The 17969-nt window shown below is 62.3% G+C and overlaps 2 protein-coding genes across 7 annotated transcripts; one reads left to right on the top strand and one right to left on the bottom strand.

Annotated features, from left to right (window-relative positions):
- The first annotated feature begins 2018 nt into the window (after nucleotides 1–2018).
- On the top strand, nucleotides 2019–16227 carry MAPK8IP1 (mitogen-activated protein kinase 8 interacting protein 1). Of its 5 annotated transcripts, none has more exons than XM_066997834.1 (13): nucleotides 2019–2174; nucleotides 7111–7216; nucleotides 9534–9767; nucleotides 10383–10493; nucleotides 11144–11225; nucleotides 11414–12289; nucleotides 12644–12719; nucleotides 13110–13282; nucleotides 13468–13577; nucleotides 13674–13793; nucleotides 14365–14435; nucleotides 14718–14816; nucleotides 15195–16227. In XM_066997834.1, the coding sequence occupies exons 1-13, from the start codon at nucleotides 2089–2091 to the stop codon at nucleotides 15265–15267; spliced, it is 2217 nt and encodes a 738-aa protein (XP_066853935.1). In that variant the 5' UTR covers nucleotides 2019–2088; the 3' UTR covers nucleotides 15268–16227. The 5 variants fall into 5 exon arrangements, with proteins under 5 accessions (XP_066853935.1, XP_066853936.1, XP_047921187.1 ...); XM_048065230.2 differs by lacking the exon at nucleotides 2019–2174 and adding an exon at nucleotides 3677–3699; XM_048065229.2 differs by lacking the exon at nucleotides 2019–2174 and adding an exon at nucleotides 5586–5776.
- FREY1 (Frey regulator of sperm-oocyte fusion 1) lies at nucleotides 15533–17968 on the bottom strand. 2 transcript variants are annotated; one of them, XM_013192820.3, is made up of 4 exons: nucleotides 17120–17968; nucleotides 16868–16935; nucleotides 16583–16773; nucleotides 15533–15669 (listed from the first exon to the last, which is right to left on the bottom strand). In XM_013192820.3, exons 1-3 carry the CDS (start codon nucleotides 17185–17187, stop codon nucleotides 16637–16639), a joined length of 273 nt encoding a protein of 90 aa, XP_013048274.3. In that variant the 5' UTR covers nucleotides 17188–17968; the 3' UTR covers nucleotides 15533–15669; nucleotides 16583–16636. The 2 variants fall into 2 exon arrangements, with proteins under 2 accessions (XP_013048274.3, XP_047921190.2); XM_048065233.2 differs by lacking the exon at nucleotides 15533–15669 and adding an exon at nucleotides 16212–16348.
- Between the last annotated feature and the right edge of the window lies 1 nt (nucleotide 17969).

Here is a 17969-nt window from a genome sequence, read left to right on the forward strand (position 1 = left end):
ATTCTCCAGTGTCTCTTTTACCTTCACAAAAAAAAAGGAGCTGGAGTGGCTTCAGGAGGGGCTGGCTGAAAGGTTTGAGCATAGAAATTGTGCCTGGGTATGAAGGAATGGGAGCCAGGGGCAGAAAATTGGGACAGAGTGGAAATGAGCACAACCATACCTGGGGGGGGAGAGGGAATAACTTGGGTTAGACCAGCTGGTTCAGCTGGGGAGAGGAGCAGGCAGACCTCTCAGCACATAACCATTCCTCAGGCTTAATTTAAGGCTGAATTGCTCTGAAGTGAACCCGATGTTCAGTCAGACAATTTGAAAGCATAAGACAATAGATGCCTTGTGAGCAGAGACACTGGCTGTGGCAGAAGTGTGGTCTCTATTTTGCAGGGCATGTACATGCATATATGTTGCTGAGGATGATGGGGGGCTTTATGCAAGGTCTAGGGAGAGTCAGGATGTAACTAAATAGACTGTTTCTACCAAGCCCCTTATTTATGGCAGTCAGACACTGCAGTGATGAGCAGTGACCAGCCGGCACCCTCCCGCTGCAGGCAGGGCAGCCTGCAGCCCCTTGAGGTGTCCATCCTGTGGATGGTGGCTGCAGCGAGGGGACTTGGGTGAAGCCATGGAGTAGTCCTGGGCTTCATCCTCTTGCAGCCGGGAGCCAATGCTCTGTGAGCCTCTGTGGCAGCAGCAATGCCTGCCAGGGCTGGTGGCTGCGTCCCACCAGCTGCAGAGGGGCTTCCAGAGGTCCTACTCCACGGCCCTGAGCTCTGAGATGCAGGTGAGCAGATGGGTGTGAAGAGCAGTAGTGTGGGCAGAAAGGCTGGAGCAGAGCTAGGCAGGGCCAATCTGCCCCTCGGGAGGCTGCCCTGGGGGTACCTCAGTCACCTGGTGGCTGTGTGCCTGTGTCCACGCTGGCCCAGGAGTGACATCTCTTTTGAGTTGGGCTGGCAGGAGCCCAAGGCTCCCAGCTGAGAGCAGGGCTGTGTGCCTCGGAGGGCTCTGCTCGCTCTTCTCTGGAGGAGCAGCTGACGGCCTGGGCCTTGGCCAAGATGCAATACCGTTGCCTTGAAGGCAGCCAGCCCCGTGGCTTGAGATGCTGATGGCACCTGCTCTGTCTTTAAGGTTTGACCTGCTGAGGCAGTGCCACGCATCCACGCGGGCCTGTCACAGACGTGAGTGATAACTGGGAGCACAGCAGGCGTGCAGGGAATAGGGGAAGTTCTCCTGATCGTTTACAGTAGTAGCCTCGGGACCTAAAAATACTGGTGTTGTCCACTTCTGTGTACACCACAACCCGCGTGGTTTTTAAAGCAGCCTGCAATGCACGGGGAGGCCAGGCACAGAAACCTGCTGCTGGGGAAAGGGGGCAGAGAATAATGCTCACCCAGCAGGGTCCCTGGGCCACAGCTGGGTGCAAGAGTGGGTCTGCCTGTTCTGGGCAGTGACCTGCAGCCTTGGGACTTGCTTTTTCCACCTGTGCCAGTGGAACCTGTGTATAATCTGTTTATTTCCCTGCTTAAATTACCTTCGCCACGCATGCAGCCCTGGTGGGCACGGGCTTTGCTCTGGGGCTGCCAACGCTGGTGCCAGACCCCCGAGGGGCGCAGAACCACAGCGGGACTTTGCTGCGGGCTCCAGGCACACCTGGCTGCCGAGGCTGAGGATGGGGGAGGCTGGTGGCAGAGGAAAGGCCCTGGGTGGTGCTGCCTCCCCGGGCAGACCCTGGGGGAGGTGGCGGTGACAGGGGTGCCCCGTCCCTTGTTGTAGGGGACCCTGTGTGCCCCTCGCCTTGGGCAGGAGCCCCATAGCAATACCTGCACTGGGGGCTCTGCCTGCAGCTGCGGGCACAGCTGGCTGTGTGTGCGGGGGGGGTCCAGCAGCGGCACATCTGTCCTGCAGCTCGGGGTGGGGGGCACAGGAGGAGCCCCCCCACCCGCCCCCCCGGCAGCAGGTACGTCCCTCCCCGGCGGCCCCGGCGGCATCCCCTCCCTCCAGCCTCCTTCCTCCCTCCAGCCTCCTTCCTCCCTCCCTGCCTCCTTCCCCGCCGCCCGCCCTCCCTCCCTCCGCCTGCATGGGGAGAGCCGCGGAATGGCGGAGCGAGAGAAAGGAGCCGCATCCCCGCCCGCCTCCTCCCCCTTCCTGGGGCTGCACCTCGCCTCGCCCCCCAATTTCAGGTACCGGACGCCTCCCCCGGGACCCCCGCGGGGCTGCCCGGGCCGCAGCCCCCCTCCGTTCCCCCCCCCCCCCGGCCCCGGGCACCGCTCCCCATCCGCCGCAGCCCCCCCACCCCAGCCCCGCACTGCCACTGCGGCCCCCTCCTCATCCAGCCCTTCTGCATCCTCCCCGCGCATCCTTCAGCCCCCCCAGCTCGCCCCATGCATCCCTTCAGCCCCCCCCACCCCATACATCGCTGAACCCCCACCTCACCCCCCCGGCACCGCTCCAGCCCCCCCCCAACCCGTGCTGGCCCCATATACCTCCCCCATTTGCCATTTCAGCCCCTTCCAGCCTCCAGCTTTTGGCCCCTTTTTGGCCCATCTGTCCCTCCCCCCCCCAAGCCTCCTCACCTGTCTCGCCTCCTCTTCAGACACCTCTTCCCGATGGCAACGCTTCACCTCCCTCTCCACCCCCAGGAGAGCCTTTTTCTAGCCCTTTCCTAGAAATCCCGGGCGCTGCCTTTCCCTCCCCACCCCCGTGAAGCAGGAGCCCCAGGCGAGCAGGTGGGAGCGTGCCAGGATTGATCCTCGCAGCTACACCAAGCGCTCCCATCGATTTGGGATGGGGAGGGGGGGTGCGACACCTCTCCTCCGGTGCCCGGCGGGGACGTGCGATGGCGAGGGCCAGGCCAGGCATGGCCGCAGGTGCCAACCTGCAGGGACCGGGGGGTTTGGACCCGCCGGTGCCTCCCGCGAGCAGCTCTGGGACGGGATGCGCTCGGCGGGTAAGGGGGCTTGGTGGGTAAGGGAGCGTCGTCTGCTTGCCATGCGGGGCAGGCTGGGTGCCCCTGGCGGCTCTGACATCTTTACAGCCATCGATTTACGCTCGGGGTTGCTGCGGTGGCGTTGTGGGGGAGCTGGGTGAGGGGGGATCAGTACCAGGTGGTTACGTGGTGAGATTTTGGAGGTGGGGAGGAGCAGTGGAGCCGTGGCCGAGTGCTTGTCATCCCCTGAGCCCTGGGACCAGCGGGGCCCTGTGAGGAAGCATCCAGCTGTGTCCAGCTGTGGTTTTTTTTTTTTTTCCATTTACCTCCGAAGGGCCCAGCAGACCTTTGCCACCCGAGCCCCTCTGCCGGGCGGCTCCTGCAGCCGCCTGCTATTGCAGCGCTGCCTGCCAGAGCCGCTGGGCGCTGCTGCAACATGGCTGGGGAAAGCCTGCACACCCAGCCCTCACGCTGCCTCTTGGAAACGGCCGCCGCGGAGCCGGGGCTCGGGCGCTGAGAAGGGGATGGGAGCCGAGAGCGCCGGGCTGTGTGTGTGCTGTGTGTGTGGGGGGCTCCTGCCCTTCCAGCCGCCACCCCCCACAAGGTGCTGCACGGCCTAAGCGGGGGTGAGCTGGTGGCTCGGGTCCTGAGGGACTCGGGCAGCAGGTGACACGACAGGCTGGCCCTGAAGCCCTGAGGAGGCCGGGAGTGGAGGCCTGGCAGGTCGCCGTGGCTGCTGGTGGTTTGGAGCGGTCTGAGAAGGGGCAGAGGATGGTGAGGTGAGACCTGCAGGCGGGAGGGCTCTGGAGGTGGCTGCTCACCGTGAGAACAGCAACAGCGTTTTAGGAACCAGCAACAAAAACGTTCTTCTTGCCCCTCCTCCATGCTGGCCTCCGAAAGCCTCATGGCTGGGGCTGTGCCCAGCTTGGGGGGGCGGCACAACCAGGGCGCAGCTGGGTGGAGGGCCCCACGGCTGCCCATCCTGTTGATCCCTTGTCCCCAAGCTCTATCCAAGGGTGGTGGTGGCCCCAGCACGGTGCGGGGGCAGGCATCAGTGGGGCCAAGGGGAAATTGCATCAGCTGGCCGTCTGTCCAGCCTGCCGTGGCTCCTCGGTGGCAGAGCCTTGCAGGAGGGGAGCCAGGAGCTGTGGTGTCGCTCCTCAGGGAGCCTGGCTGCCTGCAGGAAACCATGATGTCCCACAATGGACAGCATCTCTGGAGGATGGAGACCTCACCACCTCCTCGGCAAGCTCAAGGGAGTGTTTTCATGCCGAGGCAGAGACCAGCCTCAGCGCTACGGGTTGTCTGTGTGCCTGACTTGTGCCTTTGGGTCTGGGAAGCCTGTGTGGAGGCCTTGGGTTGGGGAGCGAGGTGGGTGACCCTGCTTTTTGTGATGGGGGACCAAAGGTTGGTCTGGTTCTGAGGGAGCCCCAGCAGATGGGTTCGCTGGAGCCCCCCGCTGTGCTGTGTTGTCCTGGATAGGCCCCATTGTGGAGCCTCTGACCCCAACCCTCCCTGGAGCCAAGCCCTATGCCTGGCCCCTGCTCCTACAGACAAACCCTGCAGGCAGGGGCTGCCCCTGCTTGTGCACTCGCAGTTTTTGGGTGGCAGCTGGGGGATGCCAGCGTTGTCGGGGGGTTGAGAGGTGTCCTCTGGCAGGGGTGCTGTCCTTGTTGGCCTTGGGACTTTGCTTAGCCTCGTGCCAGCCTCCCTGAAGAGCCCCACACCTTCCTGCAGTGGCACACAGGTGGTACCCACACTTTTCCTGCTGGCACTCAGGGGAAAGTTGGCCCAAATGTCCCTGTAGGGCCTGCTCGAGCTTTTGTGGACCATGATGGAGCTGATGGGAGCCATAGCTGCTGCTTGTTGCTGGTATTCCTAGCTTCTTTGAGGAGCAGGAGAGAAAGGCAGGGGTGTTCCTGGCACAGAGGAGCAGGGGGTGAAGGAGAGCCCCCCTTGCCTCCCCTAGCAAGTCCTGGAGCATCCATGTGAGAGGAGGAAAGGGCAGCAGCAACGCGGAGATAGATTTCTTTATTCATTCCATTGAGCCAGGAGGTTTTGAACAGAGCAGACGCCTCCAGGCAGAGCTGGTAGGGAAGATGGAGCCTGGGATACTGTTGTAAGGGAGCCGAGAGACACCAAACACGGCATCACAAGTGAAACCTGCCAGCGGCGCCGAAGCAGGGGAGCAGCAGCCGGCGGCAGAGGAGCTCGGCAGTGTGTCCCACGTGGCTCAGGGCTGGCTGAGGCGGCAGCAGGGCCGCGGGGGCAGAAAGCTGACCCCTCTCCAGTGGCGTGAAGCCAAAAGAAAGTCCCGGTGCCCTACAGGAAGGCGTCCCATCACTGTGACAGGGCCCTAATGGGAATCTTCTGTTCCTCCCTGTCTCAGCCAGCGATGGTGCAAGGGCAGGAGAAGGAGCCGGGGTAACCAGATGCCCTGCTGCGGGTGCTGGGGACCGGCCGCTGGAGCGCTACCAGGAGCCGGGCTGGCTGGCTGGCAGGCAGAGGCAGTCAGCATCCCCGGCAGAGAGCAGGGACTTGGCACCGGCTCAGCTGGGGAGGCTATTTTTTTATTTTTCTCCCCCTCCAGGACAGCTGATTCCGTCTATTTTTAATGAGCTTGCCCAGGTTGCGCAGTGAGGAGACAGAGCAGCGCCGGCAGCCACGGGCTGCACTGGGGCAGTGGGTGCCCGGCGCTCAGCATCCCCCCGCCAACAACTGACCCCAGGCCGGGGTCTGCCTCGGGGTGGGAGCGCGTGCCCCAGGGAAGGGGGGGTCCTCCTCGATGCAGCTGCCCCTGAGCATGGAGTCGAGCGCCGAAGAAGAGAGCTGGCTGGAAGACCAGTGGGAGAAATGGTAGGGGACCGGCTGGGCATGGGGGCGGGGGGGCTGTCCCCAGGGGTGTGCATGGGGACGAGTGACAGCCCCTCGCCTGCGGGCACATCGCCCTCTTGCACCGGCGCTGCCGCAGGACAGCAGCAAACTTGGCAGCGAGCGGAGCCCAAAGTTTTCCTGGCTGTGCAGGGAGACGTGCAGCAAATGGGGCCGCCGTGGGCGCGGGAATGTGCGTGTCCGGCAGGATTTTTCAGCAGGGCGAGAGGAGGGAGCTGCCAACATGCGGCGTGGAGATAAAAGGGCTGGTGTGCGGGGGGGTCAGCTCTTCTGCTGCTGGATGCAGGCAGGGATGGTGCTGGATGCCCACGTAGCATCTCCGTCCCCGAGGCAGGGCTGTGCCCAGTCCTGTGCTGGGACCCATGGCTCCTCACTGTGCTTCCGCGCCTCGGCGGACAAAGGGAAGGGGCTGATGGTGCCCGGCCCTGGCGACCCGTGTAACCGGAGAAGAAATCGATCCAGGCTTTGAAGGTTTCACTGTGAGCATCCTGCTCTGCGTTTCTTCCCCTCCTGCAGGCAGCAGCATTAGGGCATGTGGGACTCCTCCCAGTGTGGCCCTGCTTCGTCTCCTGTAGGGACGCCTCCACCCAACGCCACCCATGGCTGGCAGAGGACTTTTGGGCTGGGCTCTTGTGTTTCCCACCCCGGTAATGAACAGGCACGAGGAGGGAGCGTTGCGGTAGCACCGCGTAGAAATGTTTTAATGCACGGGAGCCAGGAGCTCCCCGGGGATACAAGCGAGCACGCGAGGAGCTGGGTAGTCAGCACATTTCCAGCCACTAAAAGGAAATCTCGGCAAACTTTCCAAAGGGAAGTAGTGGGGCTGACAGCCATGAGGGAGCCATAAAGGGTTCATCGGGGCGGTGAGCGGTGCCGATGGATGCAGGGATGCTGCAGACACCCCGGGGAGGGAATTTGGCACAGAGGGAACTCGCTGCCCTCTGTGCTGCAGGCAGCACCTGGGCTGGGACACCCCTTCCAGCCTGTCTGTGAGGCTCACGTGCTGCTCGTGCCACGGCCAGCAGGTTTGTGGTGTGTGCAAGGTCTGCAGGTCTTGATGTGATCACATGCCCCGGCAGGTCCATCCTCCAGCCGTGCCCCACCAGGCCCTTCCTGACACCATGACCCCGGTGTTTGCCCTGCTGGGCCTAGAGATGGTGTTGGTGGGCCCGGGGCTGGTGTTGGTGGGCCCAGAGATGGTGATTGTGGTCCCAGAATTGGTGTTGGTGGCCCCGTCTGGGTGTGCCCTCCTTCCCCTTGCACGTGCAGTGCATGACCGCGGTCTCCGCTCCCTCCAGGCTCACCCACGACATCAGCCTCGAGGAGTTTGAGGATGAAGACCTCTCCGAGATCACCGATGAGTGTGGCATCAGCCTGCACTGCAAGGAGAGCCTGGCCGCCCGGGTAAGCACATGGGATGGGATACTGCATTGTGTCCATGTGTTTGATGCGGGCTGTGGGCAGGGAGGCGCTGGTGGCCTCCTGCAGCCTCCGATTTGGGGCCATCCCAGGGCAGAAGGAGGCTGCTGGGGCACCAGCACTGAGCCCCATGCCCTGCCCGCTGCCTGCTGCTGGGCGTACCGAGCCTGCTGGGGCGCGAGGCGGAGGCGAGCTGTTCCTAAACAGGGGAGCCGACCGTGCTCAGAAAAAAGCAGCTGCTAAAAATACATACAGATGGCTTAGACGGGATGTGGAGGATTGCCCGAGGAGCAGAACTGAAAGCAGTGGCTGCGAGAGGGTCTCTTCAGCCTGAAATGTCAGTGGTGAGAGCCAGGGAGCTCTCAGGCCCGATGGCGATGGCTCCCGCGAGACGAGAGCTTGCAGGATGTGTCTGGTGAAGCAGCCAGGCCCGGGGGGAGTGTTTTGGCTGGGTCTGGCCACGTGCACGGCGCGGAGGCTGGGAAACCGGGAATAACCCCGGCACGTGAGTGCTGGCTGCATCCCCTAGGGACGCGACCCTGGCTGAGGGCAGGAGCCAAACTGAAGCCTGGAGCAGTGGGGGCTCCTGAGGGCTGGGCAGGTGCCAAAATTCCCCCCCTGGAGCCGGGAGAGTCTGGAGAAGGCGGCTGCTGGTTGGGGGACCCGGGGTCTGGGCGGGCAAAGACGCCCAGCAGCAAAATGCCATTGCAAAGGGCGATACCTTGACAGAGGAGGGGGTTGGTGGGTTTTTTTATTTTTGTTTGTTTGTTTTTGTTTTTTGGTCCCGGGAAAACAATGATGACTTCATCACGGGCTATTTTAGCAGCTCTCCAGAAATAGCGGCTCAGGCACGCAGCTTGCAAAGTGTGGCTGGCTCCGGCAAGGAGGCTCGGTGCAGCAACGTGGGTCATGGTGGCACAAGTGCAAGGCCCCGGCTTTGGGTTCGGCCTCGGTTTGCTTGCTTTTAAACACAGGGCAGCTTATTCCCAAATTCAGCAAGGTGGGTCCTGGTGAAAGCAGGCTGCAGCTAGCGAAGGCTTGTTGCATCATTCGTGTTCCGGGAGCTGCTGAAACTGTTTAATGCAGGAACAAGAAATAGAAAAAAAAAAAAACAAAACACCCTTCTTGGAAATACTGGAGAGTGAGAGGAGGAGTGCCCGAGGGAAAAGAGCAGGGATACGCCTGCATTAAACCCGCATGGGCTGATCCTGATCCAGATGCACGAAAAGGCTTGAACCAGCCAGGAAGGTACAGACGTGGGGAAACAATCACTTTGATTTTAGAGCACAATAAGGCTCCTGGAAACGCCGGGCTTCCTCTCGTTACCACCCCTGGCTCAGTGTGACCTGGACCGGCTGCAAACACCTGCCCCAGATAGGGGTGATGCCAGCAGCGGCGCTGTGCCAGGGACCCAGTGCCTGGGCAGGCGGGGAGCAAAGCGGGGCTGGGATGCAGCAGAAAGGCGGCTGCGTCCTCTGGGTGGCTTTCCAAAACTTTCCTCAGACCCTGCCTCTCTTCCCCACCGCCAGCCTTCGGGCTGTGCTGGGCCTCAAGGCTTTTCCAGACGAGGGAAACAAGCAGCATCCGCCGTGTGCCAGTCCATGAACACGTACCTGCAGGGGTTGTAGTTCCCTCTCAGCTACTGAATCCTGAATGGCGCTTCACTCCTAGGGCGTACGTTCCTCAAAAAATAGGCACTGTTTTGCTCTCCTGCGTCCTTCTGGGACTTTCCCTCCTCTGAGTTCTCGGAGTGACTGCCACAGCTACAGGATTGCCGAGGCAGCATCGTTAGCAGTCTAGGCAGAATGTCACCAGCTGACTCGAATACGTCTACCTTAGCTAGGTCTCACCAATTTAGCTGGCATATTCCCCCAGCTCTTCTCCCGTGCCTCTGTTTCCTTGTTCAAATCCAGGTGATTTGCCACAACCGGTGGCATCTGCCACGGGAACCACTGAAATCTTTGTGTTAGGCCAGCGTAAAAAATGAAGGCGATGACCACTGAAAGTCTTGGTGGTCCAGAGGGGGATGAGCAGAGGGGGCAAGCTGGCCGGGCTGAGGCTGGAAATCCTGCCTTTGGTTTGGTGCTGGGGTCAGCACTCCTGCGGGGTGCCGGGGAGGCAGGTTAGGACCAAGTCCCCCTACGCTGTAGCGGAAGGAAGGAGGGAGGGAAGGCCGGCAGCCACGGCGATGGGCACGTGGGGTGGGATGCGCCATCCCCTGCTGCTTTAAAAGGCTGAGGCCAACTGGCACGGCCGTCCTCCGGCCCTCCCAGTCTCCTGACCGAGCCGCTAATCCCGGCAGGGCTGTGTGAGCCGGGCGGGCGGCGCGGCGCGGGCGGCGGGCGGCGGGGAGGGCAGCCGGCTGCAGGCCGAGATGCTGCAGCTCGACCTCATCGACGCCGCCGGGGACGCGCCGGCCGAGGAGCAGACGGAGCCCCAGCCGCTGCAGAAAGCCCCCCAGCCCGCCAGCACCGAGAGCTACCGGCCCAAGCGACCCACCACGCTCAACCTCTTCCCGCAGGTGCCTCGCAGCCAGGTGAGAACTGGCCCGGGGGGGGGGGGGTGGGAGGGGGTTTGGGGGCTTTTTCCCCCTGGCTTTTGCCCCTCAGCTTTTGCCCCCTGAGCTTTTGCCCCCCTGCTTTTGCATGGAGGGTTTTCCCAGACGCTGCCGTCCCCATGACGGGTGACGTTTAGGTGCCCTGCATGCTGCTCCTCTGAGCTGGCCTCCCCGAGCCCCATCCCTCCTGCGAACTTCACAAACCCGCGCAAGGTGTGCCGCTGCACGCAGGGCTATTTTTGCCTTCCTCCTGCCTTCGGCAGTGGCTTCCCTTGCCAAGTAGGAGGATTTTCGTGGCGGTGACGCGCAGCTGAGGAGCGCAAAGCGAGAGGCAGGTGTCCCCGTGGGTGACAGATGGGGAGTAGTCGGAGCTGGGTGTCACCAGCCCGGCACAGGCAGCTGATGCCAGCTCTCTGCCTGAGGCCATGGGTGGGAGGAGGAGGAGAAGGAGGAGGAGGAAGGCACGGAGCCAGGACAATGCCCGCAGGGCAGCTGGCACCGGGGACAAAGGCAGCAGGGCTGGGGAGGCGGGGGGAGCTGGCTGGAGCATAATGGACAAGGGGACAGCAGGCAGCCTTGTCCCACCCTGCGCAGGGACCCCGAGGAGCCGGTGGCACGTGGGAGCCACATCCAGCTGGGGGGACGGGGACAGCAAAGGCACCCCCCGGGCAGTTGGTCCCAACCAGTGTCCAGACCTGCGGAGAGGTATTTTTGGGGGGGGTGGCGTGTGTGTGGGGGGATGCATAGATGGTGGGCTGGGGAGGGGGAGGCTATGGGGCCACACTGGGAGCCACGGGCATGACCTGAGGTGAGGACACGGGGAACAGGAGCTTTGCAGCACAGGGTCTGATGTGGCTGGCAGCGGGAGCCCGGAGCGAGCAGGGCTGGGCACACGGAGCCTGTGTGTGTGCCCCGAGGACAGGACAGGGTGCTGGGGATCCCACAAATCTTGGTGGGCTTCAGGGCAGAGGCTTTCTTCGTGTTGGTGGGGAAGCAAAGCGAGCAGGGCAGCTCCCATGTTGATGGTGATGGCTGCAGGAGAAAACCCCCGAGAGTCCCAAGCTTGGTGCTCGAGCAAAAACTAACAGCGTGGAAAACGCCGCTGCTGCGGGGGGAGAAATACCCGCGCTGTGCCCCAGAGCTGCCTGCAAAGCCTGGGAGCAAAGCGTGCCCAGGCGGGTGGGCTGCACCCAGGGACGGGCACGGGCACCGTGGGGAAGCGCTCGGGCAGTCCCAGGCAGCGCCCAGGGACCATGAGGGCCCCGGCCGCGGTGCATCGCTGTGGGGTGGGGAGGGACGGCTGCCACGTGCTGTTTACTGCCCGGGTGACAAGGCGGCTTTGTTCTCCTCCCCAGGACACCCTGAATAACAACTCCCTGGGGAAAAAGCACAGTTGGCAGGAGCGGGTGTCCCGGTCGTCGTCCCCTCTGAAAACGGGTGAGTCGGGGGGCTGGTGGCCAGGGGCCTCACACCCTTTGGTGGCTCCTGGGAGTTGATCCCCGGCCTGGAGCATGGGACGAGCAGTGCTGGAGGTTGGGGAAAAACGTCCCCAGTTGGCGCATGTCCAGTTTGAGTCTGGAGCATCCCCGTCGGTGGGAACACCAACGCTGCTCTCCTCCCCGCAGGTGAGCAGACCCCTCCCCACGACCACGTTTGCCTGAGTGATGAGGTCAATCACCAAAACAGCACAACCTCCACCAAAGACCGGGGCACGTCCACGGAGAGCCCGTGCCGGCGCACAGCAGCCACCCAGATGGCGCCCGCCTGCGTCGCCTCGTCCCGGCCCCCCGAGAAGCACCAGGCCACCAGCAGGCCCCCGCCCCACGGAGCCAGCGTGGTGGTGGTGACAACGAGGGGCCCCGAGGCCCACCGGGACCGCATCCGCTACCAGACGGACGTGAGGCTGGAGGCCACGGAGGAGATCTACCTGACGCCCGTGCAGAAGAACTCAGACCCGCTGGAGACCGAAAAGCCGTTCCTGTCCCAGTCCAGCGAGAACCGCATGTCCATCAGCTCCGACATCGACACCTCCAGCTACTCGGCCTTGGCAGGGAAAACCAACCCCTCCATCAGCGAGGAGGACGAGGTGCTGGACTACATGTCCTCCCCTGACAAGACGAGCCTGCCCCGGGCCTCCTGTGTGGGTGGGAGCAGTGGCTACCGGCCGGGCCACAACCTTCAGAGAGCGTCGGTGAGTTCGGACACCAGCGCCCTCTCCTACGACTCGGTCAAGTACACGCTGGTGGTGGATGAGAACGTGCAGCTGGAGCTGGTCAGCCTCAAGCAGTGCTACTCGGGCTACAGCGACGAGAGCGACTCGGCCACCGTCTACGACAACTGTGTCTCCTCGCCCTACGAGTCGGCCATCGGCGAGGAGTACGAGGAGGACGCGCTGAAACGCGATTCGGTCTGCCTCTCCGAGGACTCGACGCCCGAGGCGGACATCCACTTCTCCAAGAAGTTCCTCAATGTCTTCATGAGTGGCCGGACACGCTCCTCTAGTGAGTGCTGGGCAGAGGGAGGAGGTGGGGGGGGGGGGGGGCTGTGTCCCCAGGCAGCCCTGCAGGTCCCTGGTATAAGCTTGCCTGGTCCGGGGTGCCCTGCAGGGCCTCCAGCGAGATGGAGAAGCTCCAGCAGGTGCTGGCTCCACAGTCTGGGACTTCTTCCCTTGTGGCCAAGGGGTATGGAGGGGCTGGAAAAGCCTCATGAGCTGCAGGCTCACACAGCTGGGGGCATTTCAAGCAGTTTTTTTTGCCTGAGTTAAAGCCGCGAGGCATGAGCGAGGGCCGTGTCCTTCTACCTGCGGTGGTGCTGACCCTCAGAGCTGCAACGTGCCCCTCTACCTTCCTCCCCAGGTGCCGAGTCCTTCGGGTTGTTCTCCTGCATGATCAACGGCGAGGAGCAGGAGCAGACCCACCGCGCTGTCTTCAGGTGAGTGCGGGCAGTGTCCCAAGGCCGTCCCTACCCAAACCATGCTGCTTCCAACATGGGGAGCCTGGGGGCCAAGCTGTTGTCCTTAGCTCAGGCGCTGGCTGGGCAATACCTGCCCAGGGGTGAGAGACTCCCCCCCAGGGCACTCAGGACCTCTCTGGGGAGCCACGTGAGGGATGCCTGAGGGGATAGATATCCCTGTGTGTGTACCAGGGTCCTGCTGCCCTTTGAGCCTAAATCCACTCAGATCTCCATTCAGTATCCCAGATCTTGGCGAATTACACCTGCTGCCCACCCGTGCTGGCCGCGGGTCCCACGTTGCCCCCGTCCCAGCAGCCTGTGGGTAAGCAGCCCACCAGAGCGGCCGGGTGCCAGTGACTCCCTGCCCAGGTTCGTGCCTCGCCACGCGGACGAGCTGGAGCTGGAGGTGGACGATCCCTTGCTGGTGGAGGTGCAGGCGGAGGATTACTGGTACGAGGCCTACAACATGCGGACAGGCGACCGGGGCATTTTTCCTGCCTACTACGCTATCGAAGTCACCAAGGACCCAGACCACATAACAGGTACCGAGCCTCTGTGACGGTCGGTGATGTCGCTGATCTCCTGCCCATCCAGGCAAGGAATGATGGGGTGGCTCCAGCCGGTGGCGGTGGGGGCCTGTACCTGATGCTCGGCAGGGAACTGTGCAGCTGTGGGAGCATGGCCGAGGCCGTCAGAGACGATCCCCGCCACGTTCTCTCTCTTCCAGCTCTGGCCAAGAACAGCGACTGGGTGGACCAGTTTCGGGTGAAGTTCCTCGGCTCGGTGCAGGTTCCCTATCACAAGGGCAACGACGTGCTGTGCGCAGCCATGCAGAAGGTAGTGTCCCACCCCGGGCTGAGCCCCTGCAAGGGGCAAGCCGTCCTCACGTGCTGCCCATGAGTGCCAGGCCTTTGTGTCTCCGTCTCCCCGCAGATTGCCACCACGCGCCGCCTTACTGTGCACTTTAACCCACCCTCCAGCTGCGTCCTGGAGATCAGCGTGCGTGGGGTCAAGATTGCTGTGAAATCTGACGACTCCAAGGAGCACAGCAAGGTAGTACCCTCTCGTCTCATCCCTTCCCTACTTGCTGCTCTTAGCTTGGGAATTAAGGGTCTCCACCCAAATGAGCTCCTTGTTCCATGAGAAACACCATCCAAAGGGTTGTAGGCCCACCATCAGGGCCCCCCAAGCCTGGTGGGACCCCAGTTTTGGGCCGTACCACAGAATGGTGCCCTCACAGCTGCCAAGCGTGTTGTTGTGCTGGGATGCCGCAAGCTGAGCTGCACCCGTAATCCGTCAGCTGCTCCTAAACCTTTCTGCTACTATTTTGAGTGGTGTCCTCCAGATCTGCCCCGTAATCTCTTTAGCTGGGCATTGCAGGCTGCTGATAAGTGTTCTCCATAAGTAGCCTAGCAAGATGCTGTGTGGAGGCAAGCGAAGCCTTCACAGCAAGCCTTTTGGAAACCTTGCCTTTGGACGGGGTGCTGGATTAGTCCATGGCCTTGGGTACTGTGGTGGAGAGCTGGGCTCAGCCTGAGCTCCTATTTCCAGGGTTGGAGACCAGCTGCCCCGCAGGGCAGGTGGGGAGGCGTGTTGACAAGTCTTTTCTCTGCCCCCCCCCCAGGTAAACAAGTGTAGCCATTTTTTCCAGCTGAAGAACATTTCCTTTTGTGGATACCATCCAAAGAACAACAAGTGAGTAGCGGGAGGTGCGGGGCAGCTCTCAGTGCCTCAATGCACGGAGGCTTCACTGCCTTCCTGCCTCCAGCATCCCCATCCTGAGGGCTCCCCTTCCCCTGTAAGCCACAGCTTCATGTGAGGAGCATCCTCTGGATGGGTTTCACATCCCAGACCTGGGCCTGGGACAAGGGAGCTGGTGGCCACTGGGGTTTGGGACCCCCCCTTTGCCAAAATTGGGCACTGGGGTTACTTGTTCCTGCCTGACAGTCCATTCTCACCCGCTCTCTCTGCCCTCAGATATTTTGGGTTCATCACCAAGCACCCTGCTGACCACAGATTTGCCTGCCACGTCTTCGTCTCGGAGGAGTCCACAAAGCCGCTCGCGGAGTCCGTAGGGTGAGTCCTGGCTGGGGCAGGAGGAAGGTGCTCCCTCCCGATAGACAGGAGGAGCAGCACCTGGCTCCTCTCCCCTACAGCGAGGGGACTGGGGCCAGAGCCAGGGCTGACGCTGCTGCGGGCAGCGTGTTCCTGACAGCCCTGGAACAAATCCCGGTGCAAAGCTTTGCAGGCAGATGGCTGAAAGCCATGCGCTGTGTGGAGGCTCGGTGCTGGGATGGAGACCTCACTCCAGCGGTGCCCCTGGGTGCTAATGCACGAGGCTCCTGGGGCCAGACGGGGTTTGACCTGACAGCAAGGGCGAGAAGGGGAGCAAAACAGGCTCTGTAAGTGCCTCGGGGAGGGCGCAGCTGAGCTCTGCTCCATGCTGTGTTGCAGGAGGGCTTTTCAGCAATTCTACAAGGAGTATGTGGAGTACACGTGCCCCACAGAGGACATCTACCTGGAGTAGGGGCTGGCATGGGCGCCTGCTGCACAGCCAAGGCTCGCCCCTTCCCCGTCGTGCATGGACAAGAGCTGCTTTGAGACCAGAGGAGGAGCGGGCCCAGGGAACGGCTCCCCGGGGCACCGAGCTGCCTCTTTTCGTGGCTCCCCTTCCTCGGGCTGGGGCTGGGGGGACGGGAGGGGGGAGGGCTGGACAAATCGTGTTTATTGTACAAAATATTTAGTTTATTCTATTGGAGAAGTGCCCACGGGGTGCCCTGCCTGTGAGTGCTGGAGGGGCGGGCAGCAGCCTGCTCCAGCCCTTCCCTGCTGCAGGCTGGGGTGCCAGCATCTCCTCCCTGTGACCGTGGCCCAGCTTCCCGTCACACCCCTCGGGGGTGACTTTTAACGCAGTGGCAGAGTCGGACTCCTGCAGGATGAAGACACAGCAGCTACAGCCAACAAGAACCACGTGAGAGCTCCTGCCTGGGGAGGGGAACATCGCTTCCCTGCCAGGCCCTGGGGACAAGGCTGCTGGGCGGGGAGGAGGGAGCCCAGTGGCTCTGCTTTGAGTGCTAGAGAAAGGAGGAGCTGAGACAGCTCACCCCTGCCTCTGCCCCCATCCCTCCTCTCTTACATCCATGCCCTGGTGAGAAAGACCCCCCCCCATACCTCTGCAGTGACCACACCATGGGGAGGGAAGCGTTTCTCTGCCCCCGTCCCCTCTCCCCTCCAGCCGCAGGTGGCAGGGGCAGGGCTGAGCCACCCCACCATGGTGGGTCTCAGCCCCGTGCAGACCGGGGTGCCTGCCAGAAGAGGAGCAGGGAAGGGCTAAAGCCTGCAGGGAGCCGCACACATCTCCAGGGAGGTTAAAAACAACAATAACAACAACAAAAACCTTTCCTGGTCCCTGCAGCCAGCGGTCTCCGTGCTTCAGCTGGATCTGCTGTGATGGCAACAACTATTAAATATGATGGTTCATGGAGCAGTGCTGCGGTGCTCTTTGTGTCCCACAGCGGTAGGTTTGGGCCCTGGATTCCCCCCTTCCTTTGGGGGTGCAGGAGGAGCTCGAGTACCTCAGGTTTCCTCCGAGAGCCCCAGTTGCAGACCTTGGAGGCCAGAGACCACTGTGTGATTGTGGGATAACTTACCTCTTGCCTTCCCATTTACACTACCAGGAGAACTCTGGCTCTGCTAGCTCTATAGTTGCCATTATGTAGTTGAAAACAGCAATAACATCCCATCTTAGCCTTCTCTGCTTCAGGCTGAGCAGCCCTAGCTCCTCTAGCCTCACATACCCTGAGGTATGGCTGGAGCCCCCTGTTCCTGCCCCCCGCACCTACCTGTGTGCCCTGCTGTCCTGCAGGAGTATAGGGCAGAGCTGCGAGGGGGGGGGGTCACAGGTGGGCGTCATAGTAGTACTCCAACAAATCAAGCTCATCGCGCTTGGTTTTTCCAGCTCTGCGCAGTCCTGCAGGCCGCTCCCGGGCTGCCCGCGTCCTGAAGCGAGGCTGCTTTGGTTTAATGCCGTAATCTGTGGGTAGGCAGTGGGGTGAGGGCCAGGGAGCTGTCCTTGCCTTCCCTGGAGGGGGTGAGTGCACGGGAGGGGGCTGGGGGAAGAGCTGTACCATCCACCAGGCCAAAGTGCTGCTGCGGGAGCTCCAGGAGGGCAGAGAAGTCCTCAGGGACTGAGTAGCTGCGGAAGAAACCCAGAGGTGGGAGTGAGCCGGAGCCCTCCTCCACTCACCCGCGTCGGCACCACCAGCGGCAGCCTAGGCCTGCTCCAGGAGCACTGGGGTTGCAGGAGAAAGGGCACCCAGCCCCTGCGGCACCACTGCAGGTACCGGGACAGGGGGGGAGAGGAGGAGAAGTGCCCTCACCTCTGGCGCAGGGGCAGAGGGAGCGCAGCTGCCAGCAGCTGGGCGAGCAGCAGGAGCCAGCACCGCATGGCTGGGCCCTGTCACCCACCCCTGTCAGGTTCCGCAGCGAGGTCACAGAGGAGCCACCCGGGTGGCCCCAGACCTTCTCACTCCTCCGCCTTCCAGGCTTTACCTTCTTCAGCATTCTCCTTGTTAGAAGCCCAAATGGATGGAGCTGCTCAAGTCACTTTTCCACACTGCCAACTGAGGTGGCAACACGGCCGCTAGGCGCTGACAGGCCCCGGGGTCCCCTTGCTGCTGCGCCCCCCCCCCACCCCATCGTGGCTGCTGAGGCAAGAGGGCTGCGAGCCCCGCATCCTACCAGCCCCCTGAGGAACACCTCCCTCACCCACAAGGCCAGCTTACTGCTGGCCAGGCCCAGGCGGCACCGCTGGCAGCAGGCAGGCTGCTCGGGGGCAGCCCAGTGCCACAGGCTGGCTGCCCCTTGTTCTGCCCGAGGGAGCCTCCACGGCAGCTGACAGACCGAACTGATGGCTCACATGTCCCTGAACTACCAGGGCAGATACAGAAGATGGCCATAGCTGCCTAAGCCTCAGCTGGACCCTTTATTAAGTGCTGCACAGCAGCATTTGCTGAATTAATCTCTCCAGTTCTCTTCTCTGCCCTTGGCCAACCCCCGGAGCGCTGGCTGGCAGCCATTCTGCAAACCCTTTCAGCATGTTAGGTGCTAGCACAGCATCCCGCAAACTGTGTCAGGAAACTGGGGGCTGAAGCAGGCACCTGGAGTTACAGATAGTCATAGCTGAGCGTACAGGCCAGAGCAAAAAGCCTCTAAGAGAGGATATTAAAA

The sequence above is a fragment of the Anser cygnoides genome, chromosome 5 (genome assembly GCF_040182565.1).
Source record: "Anser cygnoides isolate HZ-2024a breed goose chromosome 5, Taihu_goose_T2T_genome, whole genome shotgun sequence".
NCBI classification, from domain to species: Eukaryota; Metazoa; Chordata; class Aves; order Anseriformes; family Anatidae; genus Anser; species Anser cygnoides.

Coding starts and splice junctions, on each gene's coding strand:
- MAPK8IP1 (XM_066997834.1), top strand. CDS start 2,089: ATGGCGGAGCGAGAGAAAGGAGCCGCATCCCCGCCCGCCTCCTCCCCC. Junction 12,720..13,109: donor ACCCACCGCGCTGTCTTCAG/GTGAGTGCGGGC, acceptor CTCCCTGCCCAG/GTTCGTGCCTCGCCACGCGG. Junction 14,436..14,717: donor TACCATCCAAAGAACAACAA/GTGAGTAGCGGG, acceptor CTCTGCCCTCAG/ATATTTTGGGTTCATCACCA.
- FREY1 (XM_013192820.3), bottom strand. CDS start 17,187: ATGCGGTGCTGGCTCCTGCTGCTCGCCCAGCTGCTGGCAGCTGCGCTC. Junction 16,936..17,119: donor CCTCTGCCCCTGCGCCAGAG/GTGAGGGCACTT, acceptor TTTCTTCCGCAG/CTACTCAGTCCCTGAGGACT. Junction 16,774..16,867: donor GCACTTTGGCCTGGTGGATG/GTACAGCTCTTC, acceptor GCCTACCCACAG/ATTACGGCATTAAACCAAAG.